This window comes from Caloenas nicobarica, chromosome 15 (genome assembly GCF_036013445.1).
Source record: "Caloenas nicobarica isolate bCalNic1 chromosome 15, bCalNic1.hap1, whole genome shotgun sequence".
NCBI classification, from domain to species: domain Eukaryota; kingdom Metazoa; phylum Chordata; class Aves; order Columbiformes; family Columbidae; genus Caloenas; species Caloenas nicobarica.
In genome coordinates this window covers 12,954,209-12,976,860 of record NC_088259.1, presented here as the reverse complement: position 1 = coordinate 12,976,860, position 22,652 = coordinate 12,954,209, and the positions used below count along the sequence as shown (strand labels likewise).

At 45.2% G+C, this 22,652-nt stretch overlaps 1 protein-coding gene across 2 annotated transcripts in view; it reads left to right on the top strand.

Moving 5' to 3' along the window:
* The first annotated feature begins 543 nt into the window (after positions 1 to 543).
* The window catches only part of GNAS (GNAS complex locus), a 152,323-nt gene continuing 130,214 nt past the window's right edge, over positions 544 to 22,652 (top strand). For both annotated transcript variants that reach the window (XR_010607028.1, XM_065645348.1), the window contains exon 1: positions 544 to 925. Coding sequence is in view for 1 of the 2 variants with exons in the window: in XM_065645348.1 (XP_065501420.1) it covers positions 676 to 925 (250 nt within the window). In the remaining variant the exon portion in view is untranslated. The remainder of the gene's footprint in view (positions 926 to 22,652) is intronic.

Genomic DNA, 22,652 nt, shown 5'->3' with positions numbered 1-22,652 from the left:
GGCTGAGGTGCTGTGGTGGAGCATCTCAGCAGCAGTGCTCAAACTGGGCGTGAGCTCTCTCATGGTCCTCCCCGCCCGCTGCAGCATCCCCACGACATGCCAGAGGCTGAGATGTTGCCTCAACTCCCAACCTGGATCCACGGCTGGGGCGAGAGCCTCACCGAGGCCAGGTGAAACATCCAACCAGCGAGAGCTGCGGCGGTTTGGGGTGCTGGAAATGGGAATTGCTGCCCGAGGGTCTCCCGGCTCCCCCAGCCCGTACCCTGTCCGCAGGGACATGCTGGCCGGTGGCTTCCCCGCGGGGCAGAAGCGAGGGGGGACCCCGCAGGGCCCCCGCCGGGGCCGGACGCCGACACGTCCACCCCGCGGGGACACGCGGCGCTGGGCGGGGGGGGCGGCGGCCGCTCCCCCCTCTCCCCAGCACAGGCGGGAGGCGGCGGCGGGGGCCGCTTTCCAGAGAATACGGTAAACATGTCCGCATCACGTGTGGCCACCTCCCGCCGGCCGCGGCGCGGGGACCGGCCGAGGGGAGGGGCGGGCCGGGACACCGCGCTCCGCAGCCCCGCCGCACCGGGGGCGCTTTAAGAGGCCGCCGGGCGCCGCCGCCTCGCTCTGCTCTGCCCGGCCCGGCGGAGAGCATGTCCGCGGCGCGGTAGGGCGGGCAGCTCCGGCACCATGGGGCTGTGCTACAGCCTGCGCTCCCGCCTGGCCGCCGCGCACCCCTCCGCGCCCTACGGCGGCCGCGGCGAGGTGGACATCGCGTCCTCCGCGGCGGCGGAGCACGGGGACCCGCAGGTGCGGCACCGGCTGCGGCAGGACCTGGTGGCCAAGGAGCGGGCGGACAAGAAGCGGAGCAAGAGCATCGACAAGACGCTGAAGGCGGAGAAGCGGGAGTACAAGCAGACGCACCGGCTGCTGCTGCTCGGTGAGTGCGGGCGGGAGCGGGGCGGCGCGGCGCGGCGCGGCAGGTGCGGGGCGGCCCGGAAGCCGCTGTCAGCGCCGGTGCCCGGCGGCCCCGCGGGGGTGCGGTGGGCGGCGGCCGCGGGCGGGCCGGGCTGGGGCCGCGCTCACGTGGGCGGCCGCACCTCGGCGGGTGCGGGGGGTCCCCGGCCCCGGGGGGCTCCGTGGGGTCCCGCCGCTGCGGGGGGGCCGTGCCCGGCGGCGGGTGCAGCTGTCGCTGTGGCCGCCCGAGGGAAGTGACATCCCTCCGCACCCCGCCTAAAGGTGCCTGCTCCCCCCCGCGAAAGGTGCCGTGTCCGCTCCCCCACAACTAGTTGTCGACATGAAGCCACTCACTGAGACTGCAGGAGGAGGAGAGTTCATTGAGCTGATGGAATTTTTCTGTACGGGGAAAGCCGAAATTTTTATACGTGTGTTAATTTTTTGCTGTCGCCTTCTCTGCCTCCTAAAATACACGCCGGGGGAGTTTCAGGCTCTAAGGCTGAGGCTTGTTTGATTCATCGCGCTAGCAGCTGTCTGCGGCACCGCCGCTCGTCGCGACCCCTGGGCTGTGGGGGCTCCCAGCTCCGCACTGGGCTCCCTTCCTTGGGGAAGCCCTATGGAAAGGCACCTTCTCCTTACCTGCCTGTGTGCTGTGGTATCTGAGCTTGTCTGTTATGTGACCCCAACACAAACGGTCATAGAAGTCATGTATTGGCCTTCAGGTAAGTCAAAGGGGTTTGGAAATGTTTCCACTCCCCCTTCCCCCAGCATGCTGCAGGTGGAGCACAGATTGTCCTGCACAGGTGGATTGCTAAACTCTGGACGTCTTGGAATAGTAGAAGATATTTTCAAATGTCTGCGAATAACTTAAGAGCCTTCTACCCGCTCGAGGCATGCGTGGTACCGCATGTGATAAATGGCAAGATTTGGCCCCGGTCTTTTCAGTATCTGTTTGTAGCCTGTAAGAGAGGAGATGAATTCTAAGGATGTTTAGAAAACATGGTTTTCTGAGTCCTAGTGCTCCAAGTTTTTATTCTGGAAGTACAGCCTCTTTTGATGTGGTTGTAGCTGTACTTGTGTAAGCGTCCATGAAGGTGTACTTTCTTCTTAGGAGAAGGGGGTTGAGCACCTCTTGTGTAAAGACTAAAGCTTGTGTGCTCTGAGTGTATTGGTAAGAAATCACACTTCCAACCAATGTGGCTTTCCTTCTAAGTACAGGCTATGCTGTAGGTATTTTATGGTTTTTGTTGGTTGGTTGGTTGCATTTGTGTTTAGTTTGGTTTGGGTTTTGTTTGTTCGTTTGTTTGGAGGGGGGGGTGTTTGTTTTTTAAAATGTATTTTGAGTTTGTTTTGTAGTGAACAAGTGATTGAAGAAGGAGCTTTGAGAGTTGTTGTTTTTTTTTTCTTTGTAGATTAAATAATTTGGAAAAGGAAAAACCCAGTAGGGCTAATTTTGATGTTAATCTGCAAGTCTTTAAGTCATAAAGGCTATCTGATAGCCTTCTGTATTTGCAGTAGGCAGTATTTCAGTTGCCCGTTTTTTAATATTGCTTCTAACATGTGCCACAGAACTGTTTGTTTCAGCAGTAAACATTTTCGGCAGTAAACATTGAGTGGGTTAAACAACATCTTAGCAGTTCAGACTTATCTATGATGAAGCCAATGGAGAGAGCGTTCATTGTCAAAGTACTGATTTATAAATCTGATGGATATGAGTCAGTGTTGTGCTGGCAGTGGTTTATGACATTTCAGCCTGTACTTGAATAGCAGGAAGTCACTTTTTGGCCCTCTTGTAAATCTTGGGATGCCTGAGTGACCCATTTCCCTGCTCCTTGCGCAGGGACTGTCACTTTTCCAGGCAGCTTCCTTCCCTTGCTGCTTCTCCCCTGCATCCCACTCTCACTTTTGCTTTGTCAATTTTCTATTTCTAAACTGGAATCAGAAGTTTGGGGTGTATTTAGTTATACTTTAGGTACATCTGCAGGTATTGCTGCCATAGCTGAGTGTCTCTGTGCTGGGATTTCACCTAGATGCTTATGGATTGCAGAAACAAATAGTCCAGGACAGTAAAATTGAGTGAGGGGGGCAGGAGGAGCTGGGACTTGAAGCTGCAACTGAGTCTTCATCCAAGGAATGGAGTTAGAGTGAGGAGAAAAGAGCCTGAAGAAGTGCAGAGCCAGGGATGTCTCCTCGCTGGGGGCTGTAGGCTCAATGGCAAAAGCTGCAGTAAGTACTCATGGTTTAATCCTTGTGTTCCTAGCTTTTTAGGTTGCTGTGTTCATGCAGGAGCACGTTGCTGATGCGGGCAGCAGAGGACAGCACAGGTGGCTGCTGTTTCTTTGAGAGCAAGAGAATTTTAATGAAGATTACGCTGGTGCTTCAAGTCTGGTCTGTCCCCAAGACCGAATTATTTTTAACGTATGGCTGCATTAGCTCGTATACTTTTGAGGGCTGCAAAGTTGCACTAGAAATCGAGAATGTTTCCTCCCGTCATGTGTTCGGCTGTACAGAATACAGGGAGTGGACGAAGTCACAGGTGTCTGTTCCTGCATGTGGTTTGATGTTGTGGTGTGTATATAACATACTTTACAGCTGTAAACTCTGGTTTCTTACTTAAAGTCTCACTCAGATTAGTGCTCTTTAGCACAACTGATGCTTATGTTTCCATGTTACAGTTCCTTTTTTGGAAGGAAAGTTCCTCACTTTATCGGAGCGCTCAGGGCTGTGCAGTGCACGGCTGTAGTTGCCCAATGGATATCTATATGTCCAGTTACTTGATTTTTGGATCTTTTTCATATTTTTTTTAATCCTTCTTAATCACCACAGATATACTAGGTAAACTACAGATCAGTGAATCTTCTCCTAATTTCAGTAGAGCGAAGATCTTACATCTGCTCTATTTTTGAAGCAATAATCTAACCTTGCTCTTGCAGGAGAATAGTTTTTTTGCTTTGTTTTCGTGAAAGGACAATGCACAATCAGGTGTAGTCTCATTGGATTTTGTTTAGTGTACCGTACAAGTCACAACTTCAAGATTACGATTGTTGTTATGTTGGCAATGTAGTGTGAATTCAGGGCTACTACTGGGTGTTGCAGAGTGATTTGCAGTGCGTGGGGTTGTTTTTTGTTTGAGAACAATCCTGGCTTTAAAATGGAAAGTGTGTGCTTATGGGGGAAAAGATTTTAAACTTTGCTGTAAAACAATTCCATTCTGCATGTGCTTTCTCGTTGGCGACAGTAATATGGGTCGTCTTCTATCTTTTTTTAAAGACTTTAAAGTCTAATTTAACTTAAATTGTGGTTTTGATCTTACTACAATTCCTTGTTTTCATATGATATTTGTTGTCTTTTCTGAGGAGTCTTAGTGCTTTTGATCAGGTAGTATTTTCCAACAAAACCCCACTCTGTCCGAAACTGTTGTTCAGCTCTCCTGGTGTATATCGTGCTTTACCATGGCCGTCCTCCTCTTCTGTGACCTGGTTTGCTGTAAGACAGTGACCTTGGGCTGATCTCCGATCCGTGCTTTGCCGATCTTTGTCTACTTAGTTTTTGCACTCTTTCAGGCTGAACTCTTACCTATGTAAAAAGTACTTGTCGCTTATTTTCATATTGGAAAGGAAATGTGGATATCGATATATTAATATAGATATATACACTTGTCATCTTAGGTATTTGTATTAAGCTACAATATATTAAATAATGTCCTACCTACATCATTGCTTAAGTAACAATGTTCCTAACAGAAATGTTTGTATTGGTACAAATATGAATATAGGGCATGCAAATTTGAATGGGGGAATATGTTAATTCAGGAAGAAAAACATACTTGAAAAAGCTAGGAAATACCAGCGTGAAAATTAGCCACAGTCACTCTCTGTATGCTGCATGGTAAGCCCCTCCGTACCATATAATTAAAACTGTCTTGTATGTTTTGCATTGTATTTTTTTTTCCACAGGGCTTGTACTTCATTCAGGGCACAAGATGGATGTTGTGCAGTGAATGAGCAGCTATTCAATATTCTTATCCTCCTCATACAATATGTCACCCTGTGCCCTGTTTACAACACACCATCTATACCCTGTACTGAATAAAGAGCTGTTGAACTCCTCATGGGCTTTTTTGCAGTACTGATCACTGCAGGGACTGAATGCTTCATAAATGTCAGCACACGGCACTGCTGTGAGGTGGTATCGTTCTCCTTTTGTGGCTGCTGGAGCGGGAAATGCCCCCGTGGAAAGACTAAGGCTAAAATTGTCTGAAGCTGTCACTGATTTTTAAATGCCTGGTCTTTGCCTAAGGCTGTTTTTTTTTTTTCTCTGCGGTACTCAGCTTTTTTTAATAACACTTCATGTGTCTAGAGCATGGATCTCATGATTGTGAACACTCAGCACTTTTGCAAAGTGAGCTTTAGATAAGCGCAACCCAGTGCTCTGTCAGCCACGGCAGCTCTGCAACAGCGTGAAGCTGGTCCGCTTCTCCAGGGCAGTATTTAATCCCATAAGATATCCTTTCTCTTGTTGTGGTTCCCTGTCTCGCTTGCTTACAGCGAGGTGGTTATCCTGGCACCGCTTCTCTTGGGCATCGGGCAGGTGCAGAGGGGAAGGTGCCCAGTTACAAAGATAGGCGTGTGGTCAAGCACTTGATGAAATTCCATCGCATGGGAGCTTTTTGACAATAGTTTCATTCACTTACAGCTGATTTTGGGTTTTGTGCCCCGTGTATTGTGAGCTAGAAGAGGGGGCACATACCCTGCAAAAAAAAGTGTGTGATCCTTATTGGAAGATTGTGTAGAAGACATAGAGAACAGAATAGACTAAAAATGCAGAGAGAACCTTCGTCCTGGAAATGCCTAGTTCTTGAGAACAAGATTTATGACACTTATATCAAGTTGATATTTAATTTCCCTTTTAAGAAAAGCAGGAATAGCAAAACTAAAAAATCCTGGGTTCAATCCCGGGGGATGCTCATGGTGTGAGTATCTTGTAAGGGGGCTGCCCTGCCTCCCTGCACACTGCGATAGCGGCTTGCAGGGCAGCAGAACGTGCTTGTTCTCCAAATGGACTGTCATTAGTGGTGAAGGAATTACAATATTTTCCAATAGTGTTCCCCGTAATTACCAGATACTACAAGAACACTTGGACAATGGGAATCTCTGTGGTTTCCATCTGCCTAGTACATTCCAGCGCAGCTGGGACAATCCTGTGGACACCAGGAGGTGGAATGCTAATTATAAGTCGTCCTTTATGATGATGAGCCTCTGTAAGACAAGTCCTACTCTGTTCCCACTGCTGTATACAAAATGTGCTCTATGGCATAAAGCGCTGCCTGTTCAGTTGGTAAATACAGCTCTTCTGGGTCTGGAGCATGTTCACCTGAACAAAAATACCTGGAAAACTTTGCAAACTTTAACGAGGCTTTAGCCAGCATGCAAGCAATGCTGGCTCCAGGACCTGCCCTGTGATTTGGCAAACAGCTGCTGAACCTCAGAGCAATGTAGCGTCTTCAGAACTGGCACCTCTGTGCTTTAGGTCACTTAGTAAAGTAGTTTCTCTCCTGCTCCCATCTTAAAATTCCACAGAAAGGAGACAGGAAATCTGCGTGTCATTCCCTGCTTTTTTCTTGGTTTTGTTTTTTTTGGGGAGTTAGGGGCTTTTTCTTTCCACGTGTAAAAGGATGGCTGTGGCACCTACTGCCATCTCAAGTAGTGAGTGAAACCACCACATTCCTTGCCTGAAAAGAGTTAAGACACCTAGAACACAGTCTGAAGTTTGTTCTTAGGGAAGCTGAGTCCTGTGAAGTTTTTCTTTGGGGACTGCGAAGAGGGCTTTGGGGTGTGAATGTGTGGTCTGACTGGAAAGGAAAATGCAAACTTGTGGAAATCTGTTTATAGCCTCTGGTTACAAAGAGGTTACCCGTTGAGCACAAGACCAATTAAAAGGTGGTGCTTAGGTCTCACCTGTGCTGTTATATTTGTAACTAGTGGCTGGCGTGGTAGGCTCTAAATGCTGCTGGTTCAGGTGCAACAGGGCTGGGAGAAGCTTGTCATCCTGTTTGTCGGTCAGCGCCGTGTGTTTCCAGAGCAGGCAAAATATCTTGATTGCTTCTGTGCGACTGTCAGCTCCTTTCTGCACTGGGACATCTTAATGGACTGTCCCCTGTGCAAGGGTTCCTCTAGACCTGGCGATGTCATGGTTGGGAATAGCTGATGGAATGGACCAGCAGTAAAGAAATGAGAGAGAGGAGGATTGAACCTGACCTGGTGCTGCTTAAAAGAAAAAATACTTTGGAAATAAGTAAAAGAAAATAAAGGAACAGGAAAAGAAGAGAGGGAAGACTAAGTGCCTTAATGTTATTTATAGTTCAAACTTTACTGCAGTAATAAAGTTCAAGCAAACTCCTTCTGTCTGATTCATGAGGCACTTGTGAAGTTTTTGGAGCTCCCTACAAAAATATGGTTCAAATTCTCTCTGGTTTCTCAGCATTTATCTCCAGTGTTTGTGCTGGAGCTGTGTTTGTGTTATCATATGCTGCCTTAGAGACGTGTCTGGGGCAGCTCAGGCAGGAATGGCAGGTACCTGGAGGAAGAATATCTGGACTAGAGAAATTTTGTTTTCTTCCCTCGAGTTGGGTGAAACCCCTGCTGCCAGGGTTAGGGAAGTAGCTTCCAGCTATGACCATTCTGGTTTTCATACCTGATGTCCATCTATTTTTTTTTTTTTCCTGCTAGAAGAATCTAATAATTCCCTACTAACCCTTGTCCTTGATATGGCTTCCTTGGGAAGATGGGATTAGAAATTTATCTCTTGAGTTTGTAGAATGCCATCCCACCTTGACTCCAAATATACACTACACCATCATAGTCACACATGTCATTATTCCTGAAAAATTCCATGTGAAACTAGAAGGGGTTTTGTGTACTTACTAGCCGGTTAGTCTACCAGTAACACTGCTGAAACTACGTGACTTTTAATACTTTCAAGTGTTATTGCTACAAGCATGTGTACGACCTGGTGGTTGGTTCATGTTCTTCTTTGACATCTCCTGTAACCCCAAGAGACTTTTCCAGAAATCACTGAATATTTTTGCCTTTTGTAGGGGAAGGGCTTAGGGCCTTTGGGTGTTCCTCGTAACTTACTACACACTTCTTCAACATATTGTTCAGGAGGGCTGGACTTTATGGTAGGAGAGAAAGATATCCCGGCTACAGTATTTGAATCTAAAGGGTGAGCTTCATGGTAGTTGCATGAGCTAGTCCCTGTTGCTCTATGTCTAGGTGAGCCGCTTACGTGGGAACGTGGGCCACCTTGGCACAACATGTTCGTGCCTTTTTGGTGCTGCCTGCCTTTGAACAGCCTCGTGCAGGCAATGCCTCAGCTTCGAGAGCTCCACTTATGCACAGACATGAAGCAAGATGCTGAAAAAGGTGTCAGCCAGCAATCCTAGCTTGATCCAAACCTGTAGTGTCAGAGGAAAAAAAAAAAAAAGGATTAATAGGTGTCCTAACAGAAAAGTGGATAGTTTCTTTACGACCCTTTTGCGTGCTATGGATACCCACACATCTCCATATGCTGCGTTCATGCTTACTGAGGAAAAACCTTGAAGAGTGCAGTTAGTTCTAATTACAAGCAGTTCTTCCCTGGCTCCCTTAAATTTGGGAGTGTGCGTATTCACAAATATGCATGATTTCATTGAATTTCCTTCTAATTGCTATAACTTTAAAAACAGCAAGAAAAAAGCTTGGCAATTCCCTGAAGTGAGGACAGCTCAGATACTTGTCATAAGAAAACCCGGTTACCAGGCATATAAATTCGTGGTTGTTTAGATATTTCGACCTGAAGCATGTATCTCAAAAAGAGAAGTTGAACTCCATGAGTTATTCTCATAGTTCCTCTGGTCAATGAACCATTTGAGAAACAAGCCATGTACGCTTTATAAATAGCTCAGCTGAAGTTTACTTCCTCTAACCTGTTCCCTCCGCAAAGAAAATCCACAGTATCTATGTCTGAGCAGCATTTTATAAGATCTATATGTCCCTAAAAGGGATGTGAGGAGGCAGAGGGTGTTGAACAGATGTTAGAAAGTTGCTGTTTATTTTGCCAAGTGAAGGGAGTGGATGCTGAGGACAGTGGGTCGGCTCCTAACGAGGAATAAGATGCAGCTTTACAGTTTATGGTTTTCCTCTGTTTAGCCATTTCTGTCTCTGGTGCAGTGTGTTGGAAGAGGGAGGGAGTGCTGAAATTCCTGGGAAAACTCAGTTAAATTCTGATTCCAAACTGGAGGAAGAGGAAGAGTTGAGGGAGTTCCTCCTACTGAAAGACTGTTCCTTCTCCTTTTCTCCATTCTAAGCACAATTAAATCTTGCAGGGAGGGATTTGCACATAGAAATCGTAGACAACACACTAAACAAATCAACCTGGTGCTTCCCATCCCCTGGCACACGTCCCACAAAGCTGAGCTTAGCACTAGGCCGTCCATGTATTCAGCACTATTTTCAGAAACCAAATCCACACGTTCCTGCCCCAGCACAGGCTCACCCAGGTCTGTTTGTGCATAGCAATGCTACCGCAGCTTCGTAACTTTGACCTCAAGGAAGTATATCGGGTTCAGTGGCAAAACAAATGAAGGGAGGGCCCAACCCGTCGCCCATCCCGTGCGTGCCCTGCGCAGGGATGGCATTTGTCACAGCACCCGTGGGAGCCGCTCCTGAAAATGTCCCCTGCAGCTTCCCCCGTCAGCCCAAGCTGATTTGTGTGTAAGGTGGACTTGTGCCAGTGTGACTGGAAAAGTGGTTTTATGTGGATTTTTGTGGCAGAGGCTTTAGTTTTAAAGCACAGTTTTAGATGTGCCCGGGGCTGTCCCGCGCGTTGCTGCGATCCCAGCACTGCGTCCCTGGCCCTTCTCACACCTGTGCCTGCCACAGGCTCCCTCTGCAGGGAGTTGTAGGAGCACTAGTCCAAAATGAGTTGCGTTTAAAATCTAACGCTTGCATTTTGGGAGCATTCATTTGTTCTTTTGAAATTCGGTGATATCTCAGCCGAGGGCTGTCGTTGGCCGCTGAAGAGCAGGTTGCCTTGCAGAGGAGCCGGTAAAGTGTGGGCTGCTCCCTGTTCAGCACAGGTTATGGGGTAATCGAGGCAGCCAGAAACATGAGCCCGAGCTATAAATTGTTCCTGTCATGTTGCAGAGATTTCCCTGATATACTGAAACAATTGGGATCATGGCCTTACTGCTGGTGAATGTGTACCAGCATGTGCAGGAACCAAAGGCTGGTGGAATGGATTCTCCAGGCTCCAGCTCTACAGTTTCTAAGAAGGTTGTAAAGCTTTTCATTATGAACTAGTTGGCACATGTTTGTGAAGAGCCCAGCTCTGTTTTCTCATCATTGCACGTCAAAATAACCTCAGAAATACGTTTTAATTGTTACTCTAAGTGTCCTTTCTCTTTTTGTCAAGGCAAGATAGCAGAGTATCCCAGGGATTAGGTTGTCTTCTTCGTCCCTCTGGAGACTGAAGGGGCTTCTTCTTCACCTCCATCTTCCTCTGCACGATGAAAGGAGTTGTGAGGCAGTGCAACAACTAGAGTCGTACCTGTTGGCTGAGTAAGTGAGGAGTAGCTACAGGTTCAATTTCAGCGTATGGGTGAGTGCCCTTACTAACGCCTGCGCTGCATCTCCTTGCTTGGGCACCATTCGGAGAGCACAGTTGTCATCTCCAAGGAAGACACAGCGTTACCCTGAGCTCCTCATATTGCCTTGCACTGTAGGAGGCAATTTTCGGGCATCAAAGCCAAGGTGACGCTTTAGTCCTTTCTGAGACTCTAATTTTACTTTACGGCAGTTTGACTGGGACACCAACTGTGCCAACCCCATCGCTTAGTTTTTCAGAGTTCTCGAGCTTTGCTGGCTTCTTGGTGGCCCTGGTCCCCCGGGGTGTGCGGGGCACAGAGCTGGGGCTGCGCCCCGTCAGCAGCTCTGATGGAGAGATGCTGCTGTGGAAATGAGTTGGGAGGTGAAGGGGAAAGGTGCTTGATAGGGTTAGCCCTTCTCTTTTTGCCCTTCTCTCTTTCAGTGACACCCTCATCACGTGTTACACCACAACCTCTTCCTCTTCCCCTCCCCACCACCTACCGAGTGAAATTTTTAGTTTGTGGGCTGTATTTGTTTGGTTTAGCGTTTTTTCCTGGTTGTTTTTTGTGCTGAAATCTCAAGATTGCTGGTTAGCCAGGAGGTTTTCTGGAGTGCTGGGGGATTTGTGGGACCGGGACTTTACAAGGGGAGGAAATGGAAACACTGAGGAGAAGGATTTGCTATTGTGAGCTGAAAATCTGCATTCGGATTTTGTTTTTTATAAATACCAGTTAAAACTATCTGGTTGGAAGAAAAATACTGCATAAAATACTCTCCTGATGTTTTCCTTGCCCCATCTCCACACAAGAAGTTCATAATTTGATAGACCAAATTTTTCTCTGGTGATTAAAAACAAAATGAATACCTTTTAGACTGTAAAAGCTGAAAGATATTTTCTCTTCCAAGCCTGATTCCTTAGCAGTAACTGTGCTCTCGTTTCTCTCAGCTTCTGTGAAGCTTATTCTCTTGTCTGTAGCATTTTGTGGTTTTAGGTGGTGAGTGATGCAAGACTTGATTTACAGATAATTCAGAAGGCTATGTATATTTTTTTTTTTTTTTAACACTTGGGAACAGGGAGTCATGTCTATGCTGCTGTCCCTCGGCAAGGGGACACTCGGGGACAGCCCTCTGTCCCCCGGGCAAAGTAACGGTGACGCACCATGACGTGGTGCTTAATCCACTCCAGTGCAGAACCAGCTGGTTTAGCCTGAGTTTCACCATCAGGCCCAAACTGGAGTTTTACTGTACAAAGGAGTTTAAGAAAATGTTATTTGAAACTTTCTCTGACATCAAATTATTCTGTATTAGACGGTTAGGGAATCTGTTGCTTCTAGTGGAGGTCTAAGCAAAAAACTAAAAATTATACCGTAAAGATATTGACCATTCAGGCTTATTTTGGGAGAGGGATGAGGAAAGGCCTGATAAGTTATGTACTTGACCGCATGTAGTTAAAAATATTATTTGGAATATAAACTTTCTTGTCTGAAGACCAGCTTTATGCACAAAGTCAAAAAGCACAAAAAGCAGTTCTCCTCCTGGCCTCTGTAAGTATACCTTAATGCTGCTGAATCCTGGAAATTATGCAGGGCATGCTTTTAAAATGTTGACTTTGACTTCTTGCCTGGGACCAAGTGTAAAGTCTTTCCAAGGAAATACTTAGAAGACTTGCAATGAAACCCAAAAGCTACTGCCAAACCTTAGTTTTTAGAAAGGGAGTAGGGGGCAATCCAGACTGTTAAAAACTTCCAGTTGTTTGTAATTAAATCCACTTCTTCTGTGCACAATAAACATATACTTAGAAAAAGATCATTTTGCATAATACTTATGTGGTTTACTGCTGCTCTTCAGCTGCTAAAAATCAAGCAGTAGGTCTGCTATTTTAGTCTGGAAAGGTTAGTGGGAGCTGGGAAGCGGGACTGGTGCAGCTGTGCCACCGCAGTGGCACGGATCCACGGATCCAGCGGTGACACGCAAATCAAGCCAGGGAATCCTTTTCTCATCGTGAACCATCTCTTCCCACCTCTAACTGGCTGAAGTTTATTTTGGATTGACGGGGATGGGAATGAAGAGGAGATAAAAATATCCCGTCCGCATGTTCCTCCTTGCCAGCAGCAACACCACTCGTGGCTTTGGTGGACGCTACGGGGTTGCAGGAACTTCTCATCACACTGCTGGCTTCTTGGAGGGCTGGCAGGAGACAGGACCACTAAATCCTCACTGTTCTCCCCACCCTGAGCTTGGTCTGCCGTGGTTTATTCAAGGTTGTTCAAGTCCACTTCTGTCCTTCATCTGGAGGGTGGGATGTGTGGGGTGGAAACATCAGCAGCTCTCGCTGACAGCTGCTCTCCCAGCCAACGTTCAGGAGATGCCCCTGGGGCCGAAGCAACTGGTAGGTCTGTCAGAAACCCCCGCACAGATAGCGCCTTGCCAGGGAGCAGAGAGGCCAAAGCTCAAGTGAGGTTTTGAACGCTCTTTTGCAGACAAGGGATGCCACCAGGTTGAGGCAACGGAACGGATTCATGATGCCTCTGCTTATGTCTTGGAGAATGGAGTCAGTTCAGGCTCCGGCGCAGCGTGTCCCTTGTCAGTACTGCAGTCACCTCCAGTTTTGTTTTTATTGTTGGTTAATGCCAAAGATCAAATACTGTTGGTGTGTATACACATTTGTTATGGCACAGAAGTGCCCTCACGTCTTAGACAGGAGGTGGCTTCTTGTGTGCCTGAGAGCCATCTGTGTGGTGTGGTTTTGTTGTTTACTTTTGTGTTTGCTCATTTTGTGTGTGTGTGGGAGGGGTTTTTTGGTTTGGTTTTTTTTTTGTTTCTTTTCGAGAAAAAGGTGACATAGTGCTTCATTTTAAGTGTTATGACTCTGCCAGTACCACTGAGATACCCAGTCTCATGGCAAGGGGGTAAGAGTCCTGCTTTGCTGCAGAACTCACTCCAGCCTTAGTGCAGGGTTATGCAGGATGTAAATTTTGCACTTACCCTTGGCAAGGGAGGGAATTTTTTCTAGAATGGCATGAAGAAATTCACAGTTGTTACTAGGCAGGTTGTAGGAGCCTTTGGGCGCTGTGGAAGAATAGATGTAAGGCATGGAAAGAGCAGAGAGGAGCAGCTGAGAGGTATTAGCTAATAAGTGACATAAGAAAAACCATGAAGCCTTGCAGAGCAGATTTGTTAGGATTTGAAATGAAAATCCCTGTTGCTTGCTGAGATTATCCCCCAGCATATGGCAGGGAATGTAACGGAGATGTAGAATTAGCTGCTAATGATCTGGACACCTCTTGAAAACAGATGTTTGTAGTCCTGTACAACTGCATGTCATTTAATTTGGCTGAAATCTGGATTACTCAACAACAGGCTTGGCGTGGTATTTAAATGCTTAGTATTTTCATTTCCCACTGATGTCACCCGGTACAGATCACCTCTTTCTTAGGAATATTGCTGGGGTGGTTTGATGTGAAACTGGAACTGAGAATTCGGGAGGCGGTGATGAGCGCAGGCAGCGTTAGCCGGGAGCCAGAGAGGCGGCGTGGGGAGCTGTGGGCACCTCTTCGGGCAACCAGCACATCCGTGGCATCATGGCACAACCCCGCTATACTGCTTGAGGACGGGCATTATTTGTTGTAGTTTCTTTAGGTCTTTCCTAAGGTCTCTTAATTTACTTACCTCAATTTGCGTTACTGGAAGACATCCTCCTGGAGGTGGAAGCCTTTATTGTTCACAGGGCAAAAAAGTTTGTTAGCTGTCAGTTCAGTTCATCCTTTTTCCCCCTCCCTTTCCTTCATGTTCAGCTTCCTTTTGGGCTTAATCTTTTACAGTAAAAGCAAGACCTTAAACTCAACCTTTCTTTGTAAATTAGGTTCTTTTGACCTGGCGTCATCTTTGTTACAAAGCTTCACACACTGCACTACAATAATATTTTTCTTGTGGTGCGATGAACAGCACTGCAGACGCTGTTCCAGATGGGATTGTTTTTTCTCTAAATTAGCCACTGTCTTAATAGATATTTTCTGTGGCTTCCAAACTGTAGTGTTGCTTGAACGAAAATGTAATTCCACTGAGAGATTTCAAGCCCAACTGGGCTTCCAGAAACAAGTTTTAAAAAATTTGTTTGCACAGTCGAAACGAGTTTGCTAGCATACTGTGATTGCATTTTGAAGCTGCATCATTAGAATCGGATTGAAAATATTAATATTCTCTGGTATATTTTTCTCACAGAACAGAATTTTCATGCAGGCTTATGTATTAACGTAAGGGTTAAGCTATAGCAAATGTCCTGAAACAATTCAAATATTTCTTTGCGTTAAGAGTGGAAAGCCCAGTTCTCTTTAATCGCAGATACTACACTCAAAAGGCTTCACCTCAGACTGGTTAATTTTCTGTCATTTAAAAATATTAACTTGAGAATGCAGTTTTATTTTGGACATCTTTCTTCCAATACCAATATTTTTTTTCACTTGAAACTTCCTTGGAAGGGTCAAGAAGACTCTTTTATACAAGCCAGCGATGCTGCAGACTCGCATGCAAACTCCTTTGTGGTGGCTGCTTTAGTGAGACGTGAGTGGCTCTCAGGAGCGTTTTCTTGAGGAGTTCTTTGTCACAGACAAACAAGGAAAATGCAGTAAATCGTGAAAAATCCACCAGGGTATATACCTGTTGCAACAGGCATCTTCTTATAAATTTAAAGCCCTACGGACAAAAAATAAATCAGGAAGCCTCAAAACCAGAGTTTTTGAGAATGGCTGGGGAAGTGATCAAGGGACTGGACTTCAACCCCCTGCAATAGCAGGGAAGTTGGTAGATGAAATATGAGAGGGCCAAACAGAAAAGCTAAGAACAAGAAACTCTGGTTTGTTTGTTTAAAAAACAACACCAAAATACCTTTGACAAGGACAAGTTTTATAGTTCCATATAATCCCAAACCCTAATTTTTTTAGCAGTTGCAACAGGTATAGCTTGGTAATTGTCTTTTGCTGGGGAATTGGGAGTTCATCCATGTGACCCTTGGAAATGTTGGAGGACACCTATCCAGGTTTGTTCAGAGTAGAAAGCGTTCCGTAACCCAACAGGCATACGGCCTGTGGGTTTTTTCACCATGCTTAACACCAAGGAAAGCTGCCCTTAAAGAATGTGGAGGGCATGGGAGCCCCACACAGAGTAAGGGTACGGTTCTCAGTACAGATGGTTTTGCCTTGCTGAATGGCAAGAAGAATAGTATCAGGCTGGCATGCTGAAAAACCAGAAATGTTGGTGATCGCAAGAAAGGTGAAAATTGGTTTTGTGCCACTGGTAGTCAGTACAGTGCCTAAATGTAGCTGCTCTTTGGCAGTTTTTTGTTTGGTTTGTGTTTTTGTAATCCCCTGGCTTAAAATAATCTTTATTAATGATAATAAAAAAATAAGCTTTATTATTTACAACGACTTAATATAAATGAGTTATTTTTGTTATATTGAATTGCTATTTGGTAATCCACATGATGGTGAAATTTTATTTTGACTGCTAGAAAGCTCTTACTTAGTTTGCCGAATATCTCTAAATAGTTGTATTTAATTTATTCAGAGGAAATTCTAACTTTTTTTGAATGAGTATTCACCTAATATCACTGGCATGGTCAATAGCTTATTAACTATTAAACTTAAACCTGTGCTGCTTCTAAGTCTTTTAAGATTGCGGGATCTGTGTACTGCCTTTGAGCCGCACAGTTTGCGGTTCCGTCCCATATTCTTCTTGCAGCTCTGTGTCCACCCTGGCACATCTGTCCTGAGCCGTAAAAACACTCGGGCATTCCTTCTGCTAGGCAGGATTTTTTTTTTTAATGCCGAAACCAGAAGGACTGTCCCTACTTTTTACAATTTTGTCAAGTGGAAGGCCCCGAACCAGCTTCAGGCCTTGCCCTGCAGCATCGCGGTGTCTGTTCTTTTGAGGCAGGGCCACTGTCACCCAGGTTGTGATTTACACGCTGTGTTTGGGTGAACAGCCTGGTACAGGGTCCAGTATGATGACAGCAAAAGGCGCCGGGCGAGACCCGATTCCGAACAAGAATAGCTCCTTTGTGTTTGTGCGCTCGGAGCCGAGCACGTTTTGTGGTGGAGTGCAGAAATGGCTCATCCTTTCACGCCAGGGGCCTGTGAGATCCTGTCGGAGCTATTGTGTTTCGGGAGAGAAAGTGGGGTTTTTGTGTAGCTGAAGTGCTAAAGCTGTGCCTGGGGGGTGGGAGGGATCCCTGCCAGCTCCTCATGGGAACAGAGCTGGGAGCGCTGAATTTCTCACGTCTCTGGGGGTGGTTTGGTTCAGCTGAGCTCTCCCGTGAAGATGTCACAAGAAGAGTGCACATCTTGGTCGTTAGGAATTAGCCCATGTTGCATCAGTAAATGAGATTTCGATTTACTTTTTAGCTTTCATCCTCTATTGGCATACCACTGTGCATAAAGACAGTCCTGCTTTTGCTACTTGGCAAGCAGCGGTTTTCCAGAGCTTCCCAAAATTCACTTCAGAAAAGCATCTGGGTCAGATGTGACATAATTATTATGGAAAACAAGATGTCTCAGCACAGTGAGTTCTGGGAGAGACCCTCACACACAGGAGCCGATGGTGGCAGTGAGGGCAGTGTTGGCAGAGAAAGGGAGGGCTAGATGCTGGCTGGCCCTATTTCCAACCTGGACCTTTAGATTTCTCGAGTGGGAGTGGTGTTCTTGAACCTCTAAAGCTTCTAATATATTTTCTCCTCCTGTCCTTTGATTAAGGATTTGTTTGCTGACACTTCAAGGGGTTGTAGCTCTAATGATAGCAGCCCTTGTGTCAACCAGGAGAGAGCTTCTTACTGTTGATAGTTCTGCCTTTGTCTCTGCTTCCTGGATGTGGTCTGATAGAGGTTCTAATGATCTTGTAAGTTATGAGTAGAAATAAGTCTCAGTACAGAAGATAATAGGTGGATTTTTGTATTTTCCCAACTGTCCCAAGTGCGTTTCTGTGGACCAGACAGATGGACAACAACAACACCATGCAGATCTCTTTGTCAGGTATTTCTTTTAATAGCTTATCTGCAAAAAGCAAATGTGTAGGATGAAACAGAAGGCTCTTACTTGCTCAATAAACATTTTAAAAGTTAGTTCTGGACATACTTTAAATAATATTGCGATGGAAAATAACTGCTCAAACCTACCATGATAGTATTTCCAGTGAACTAAATGTGGTATAAAGTTCGCATTTACATTTCTTTTTATAGCTCAGAGGGTCTCATCTTAAAGGGGTTTTAGTATGTGCCAAATGTTCTCAATATCTGTCAAGGTCAATTAGATTTTTTTTTTTGTGGAGCAGGAATCATGAAGCATCTCATTGGAATTGTTCCTAGAAGGTTTGAACTTAGAAGATGTATGAGGTTTTTGTATGTCTTGATAAAATGGGAAGTCTAAAGCTCAGCAAATTACTTAGCTGGCAGTTAACAGAAGATTCCAGCTGTGCTGGTTCGGCAGGAAAAGATACGAGATTGAAGGATTTCCAGCCCTGCGGAGGGAGGTCTCTTGGTAGGTAACTGATCCCAGGGAGCAGCTCGGCTGTCAGTCTGAGCGCCGTCTTGAGTCCCGTTGAGCTTTTTTCGAGGGCTTCAGCAAGCCAAAACTCCAGGGTGAAATGTGCTCCTCTGGTTTCCAGCTATAAACACAGCGATCAATATCATGCCACAATGAGAACTGTTAAAATTAGACACGCAGTGTTTTATTACTTATTTTTAAAGCTTAACTCTTAACTAATCACAGTACAATATAGAAGAAAGGTTTCATTCATTATCTTTGCAGATAAAGTACTTAGTTACTTTGTGCTCTGTCCCTTGATTGATTATTTCTTGGCACATGTGGATTTTAGGGCATCTTTCTTTGATTGCTTTCCATTTATTAACTTTGCCTCTGCCTTTTTACAATTGCAAATGATTTTTGACGTATAAGCAGTGGTCCTTACATGAATGTATTTTTATAGGACTGGTGGTGTAGTCATCTCTAAGCTTTGACAAAACCATCTATATACTTTAGAATGTGCTGTCAAGCACACCTGCTTTACAATATTTCTGCTTTCTCAAAATTAAGATCAGGCATTTTCTAAAACACTGACAAGGATGTTTTCAAACATTAAATTCTTAAGAAGACAGGCAAATGTTGAATAAAATGATGGGGAAATACAGCGCTGCAGCAACATTAGAGAAAGTTAAGAAAGCTCTTTTCAGTCTTCATTGTTTCCCTTCACTATTTCCCTGTTAAGCAATTAGTACTATCAGAAGTCCAAATGTAAAATTGTCACTTTTCTTCCCCTCAATACATTTTTGAGACAACCATGGAATTAATAAACTACTACAATGAAAAATATTGAGTATTCTGCCCAAAACTGAGAAAGAGAACACAATACGGAAGTCCTGTGATTAAAAAAGGGATGTTATCAAATGCAACGTTGCATTGGCAGAACTTCCGAACAGAGAGTTTTTTTTCAGGCTGTCAAGTTGTAACTTCAGTGAAAAGACTGTTTTTCCTCCAACCTGTTTCACATCGAAGCAGGAAAAAAATTGGAGGACTAGTTACATGAATTCAGAAAAAGCTGAACCATTACTGTAACCCATGGAGAACGTAGGTGTCCCTGACCCAAGGCTGGAGGTACGTGTGCGCTTGGGGTAGAATCTGAAGGAAAGGATCACAGATATGGGTGGATCTTGGATCTGGCACTGAGCATCCCAGACTGCACATCAGCATCCTACAGGAATGGCCGGTGGAAGGTGCAGGTGGGTTTATTTGTGAGGGCCAAGAAACCTTTGTAGGGAGGATGCTATTAAAGGCCAGGGAAAATGGAGCCAAACAGTCTGCCTGTAAAGAGCTACAGCAACTCCTGTGTCTCCCTTAAGACAAAGGGGTGTTGGCATCTTCACTCCCAATTTTTTTTTTCACTTCCATTAACAGATATGCTTTCTCACACTTGCTAATTTCACCCAGAGCAAATAAATTATATATTAAAAAAAAATCTGAATTAAACTGTTTTCTTGTCCTCCTTCCACTTTATCAATTTGTGCAAATATTTGAAAGGATAACTAGGTGCTAACCTTGAACGTTTAATGTTAGAACTAACTTCTGCTCATTGTTTACCAAAATAGTAGGGCCACTGTGTAACAGCAATAGTATAAGGAAGTGTCAACACGGAGCCCTGGTATTTTAACAGAAGACTTTAATTCATAATAAAACTAAGTAGATTTTTTAGGGTGAGCTAAATTTATTGCAGCAGCGCCCTCAAGTGCTACGACACTTCAAAGTGTCCCTCCCGCGCGACACGGGGAGTTTATTTGCTGGGCTTGATTCTTTAGCATGTTCAGCCCAGTAAGAGCATATGAATTATTTTGGTGTAATTTTGAGGGCTCACACAGATCTGTGAGAGTATTTAAATTAATAATGGCATGAAGGGAAGCGTGCTAGTTTGGGAGTTTCTTTTTTAATTGCTCTGTAGTAAGGATGGTGTTGTCAGGACCAGTTTGGCTGGCAGTGATGGTAGAAGGCGACCGGAGCACAGGAGCTATCTGCAGCTAGGGCAGCAATGCGCCAGGTCCTGCAGGATGCTGATCTGTAGTTTGGGATGCTCAGTGCCAGCAGAGCCCAGTCCATGGCTTTATAAACTGTTTTTCAACTAGCCTTTTGCTAGTTTAGGCACTGGAGATAATGGATGCGGTGTGACCTTAATGAAGAATTCGTCTAGATTTAAGTTGTGGTATTCACTCTCATTTGGAATGAGATAACTGTGTCTGGTCAGCTGTGGACTTTTAACCGGCACACTATTTGTAAGGATATAAACTGTGTGGACGTAACTATGGCAGTATAAAGCAACTGTGGTCTGCTAGAGGTGTTACATCATCCTAAACATAGCGGCATCCTTACATTTGTGCAAGGAACCCGTAGCTCCTGGGCTCGCTGGATGGTGGTTTTGCCAGCAGAATTTCAGCTCTCCCTGAGGCAGCTGCTGGAGGGCGCCCAGGTTTCAAGCCTGCTTGTCAACTTCTGAGCAAGAAAATCACAGTCGCTTCCAAACCTGCAGCATCGATTTCAGCTGTCTGACAAAGCTGGCTCTGCAATTTCCTCCATTCCCTAGAACTCCCTTCTGTTAAGCTCTCCACCTCTTGTCCCCAGCATGTATGATTAAAGCAGGCCAGGTCATCTTTGTTCCAAAGCAGAATTGCTGAGTGATACTGGTGTGTCCAGAGAAGCAAATTTAGCCCAAGAGAATGATTCCATGGGGGTAATGCAATCATAGCACCTAATAATTACCTGTTTCCACAAAATGAACATTTGAGGCATTGCTGAGAGCAGAGGACATCACTTACAACACTCCTTGTGTAAAAACAATGCCCTTTCTTCCTGACTCTTAAAGAATGTTTTTGTAATGATACTTTAAAGTTTCTATTTTATATTCCTGGCATATACTAATCAAGTGCGTATTTTATAGTGTCCTTTTGTGTGGGCTTCTCCAGATACAGAGGGAATAGCAGTTGAAATAGTGATAGCGATCTGTGGAATGCATTGCAACATTTGGGCCATACCCACTCTTAATACTTGAGTCTTGAATGAGTATTTCTAAAATAAAACAGGAAGAAAATAAGAGGTCAGAGGGAAGAGAATTTAGAAATCATTCAATTGTTTGACTTACTAGAAAAAGAAAATGACACATCTTTAAAATAAACAAAAATAAAGGTCAATGGCCATCTGGAGATCCAGTAGCCCAGGTTTACTTGGGCTTTTTTTGCCACTTAAACAAGGAAATCTTAAAGCCTTTGGACCAAGTGCTGCGCTCTGCTAAACGTGGAGTTTCACACAGCTCCTTTGTTAAGTGAGCTCAGGCTGGTTTGGACTTGCACAAAGAAGAAATGACTGCTTTTCTTTCGCTGGAAGTTTTACCACTCTGGAGCAGTGCTGTGAAGAGTTGGTTTACTTGATTCAGCTCCTGGTATGGCTGACTTGGTGCTCCCTGAAACCAGCTGGAGGAAGATGCTTCTAATTATTACAGTTAAACCCCTTTCCAGATGGGACACCCAGCAGGCTCCCTAGGTATTTTGGACCGAAACACTGGGGCAGTATGTGAAATACTGCATGTTGCATGTGTGTAGGCAGGCATAAAAGATGGTGAGCTTCGTATTCATGGGAAAACTGCAGTCTCTAGTTGTCTTTTTTCCCAGCATAATTTATTTTTTCAACATAAAGGACTTTTATCTACATACACAGCTTTATTTCTGTTTTATTACATTCTAATCCATTTAAGGAGCAAGATGACTCCATTCCAGAAGGAATTATCCTAGAATAAATTTGGCCATATGCAAAGGTGAGCTTCTGCTGCCATTGCACCCAGTTTGGTTTATGGGGACCTGCCTGTGTGTCTGTGCCCTGCACAGCTCTGGGACTGTTCTCCTGGATGTCCCCCTGCCACTTGAATTCTGGCACTCAGTTAAATGCACCGGTGTGGTTATGATTACAGATACCTTGAATCCATAATCCTGTCCTGTAATCCTACATTACTACAGCTAGAGATACTGGACTTCTAGTCTTTTTCTGAAGGTGAAATGTCCAGTCCCACCTTAGCAGGGGAACAGCAGATGTGAAAGGGAACTCCTTGGTCCGGAGCTTGGGCAAAAATGTGGAAGTGGTTCAGGGCAGAAATGGTCTCCAAGAACATTTTCCAGGATGGATGCATGTTATTAGGAACTGGAGTTAATCTTAATATAGCAAACCCCAAGCCTTGATCCCAGAAATGGCCATGAGACTGAGCCCAAGCAGTTCTGCTGGAGAGAACACCAACAAACATCATGCCCTGTAGTCCAGCATTGCAGGGACAACATGCATTGTCTCTTTCTCTTTGCACTCTAACATTGTCCTCCAAAAAGGAGCAGGGGGAAAAAAAGAAAGAAAAAAAAAATAGTGGGGAAAAAAAAAAGTGGCACTTTTACTTGATGAATATGTGGCAGACCTCCAGGAGGAACATGACCAGGGAGTTTGTTTTTGCTAACAGAAGAGGGGGCCAAAGCTGCGAGGACTGAGGGTGGGTTTCAAGTTAAGAAAGGAAGAGGCTGAG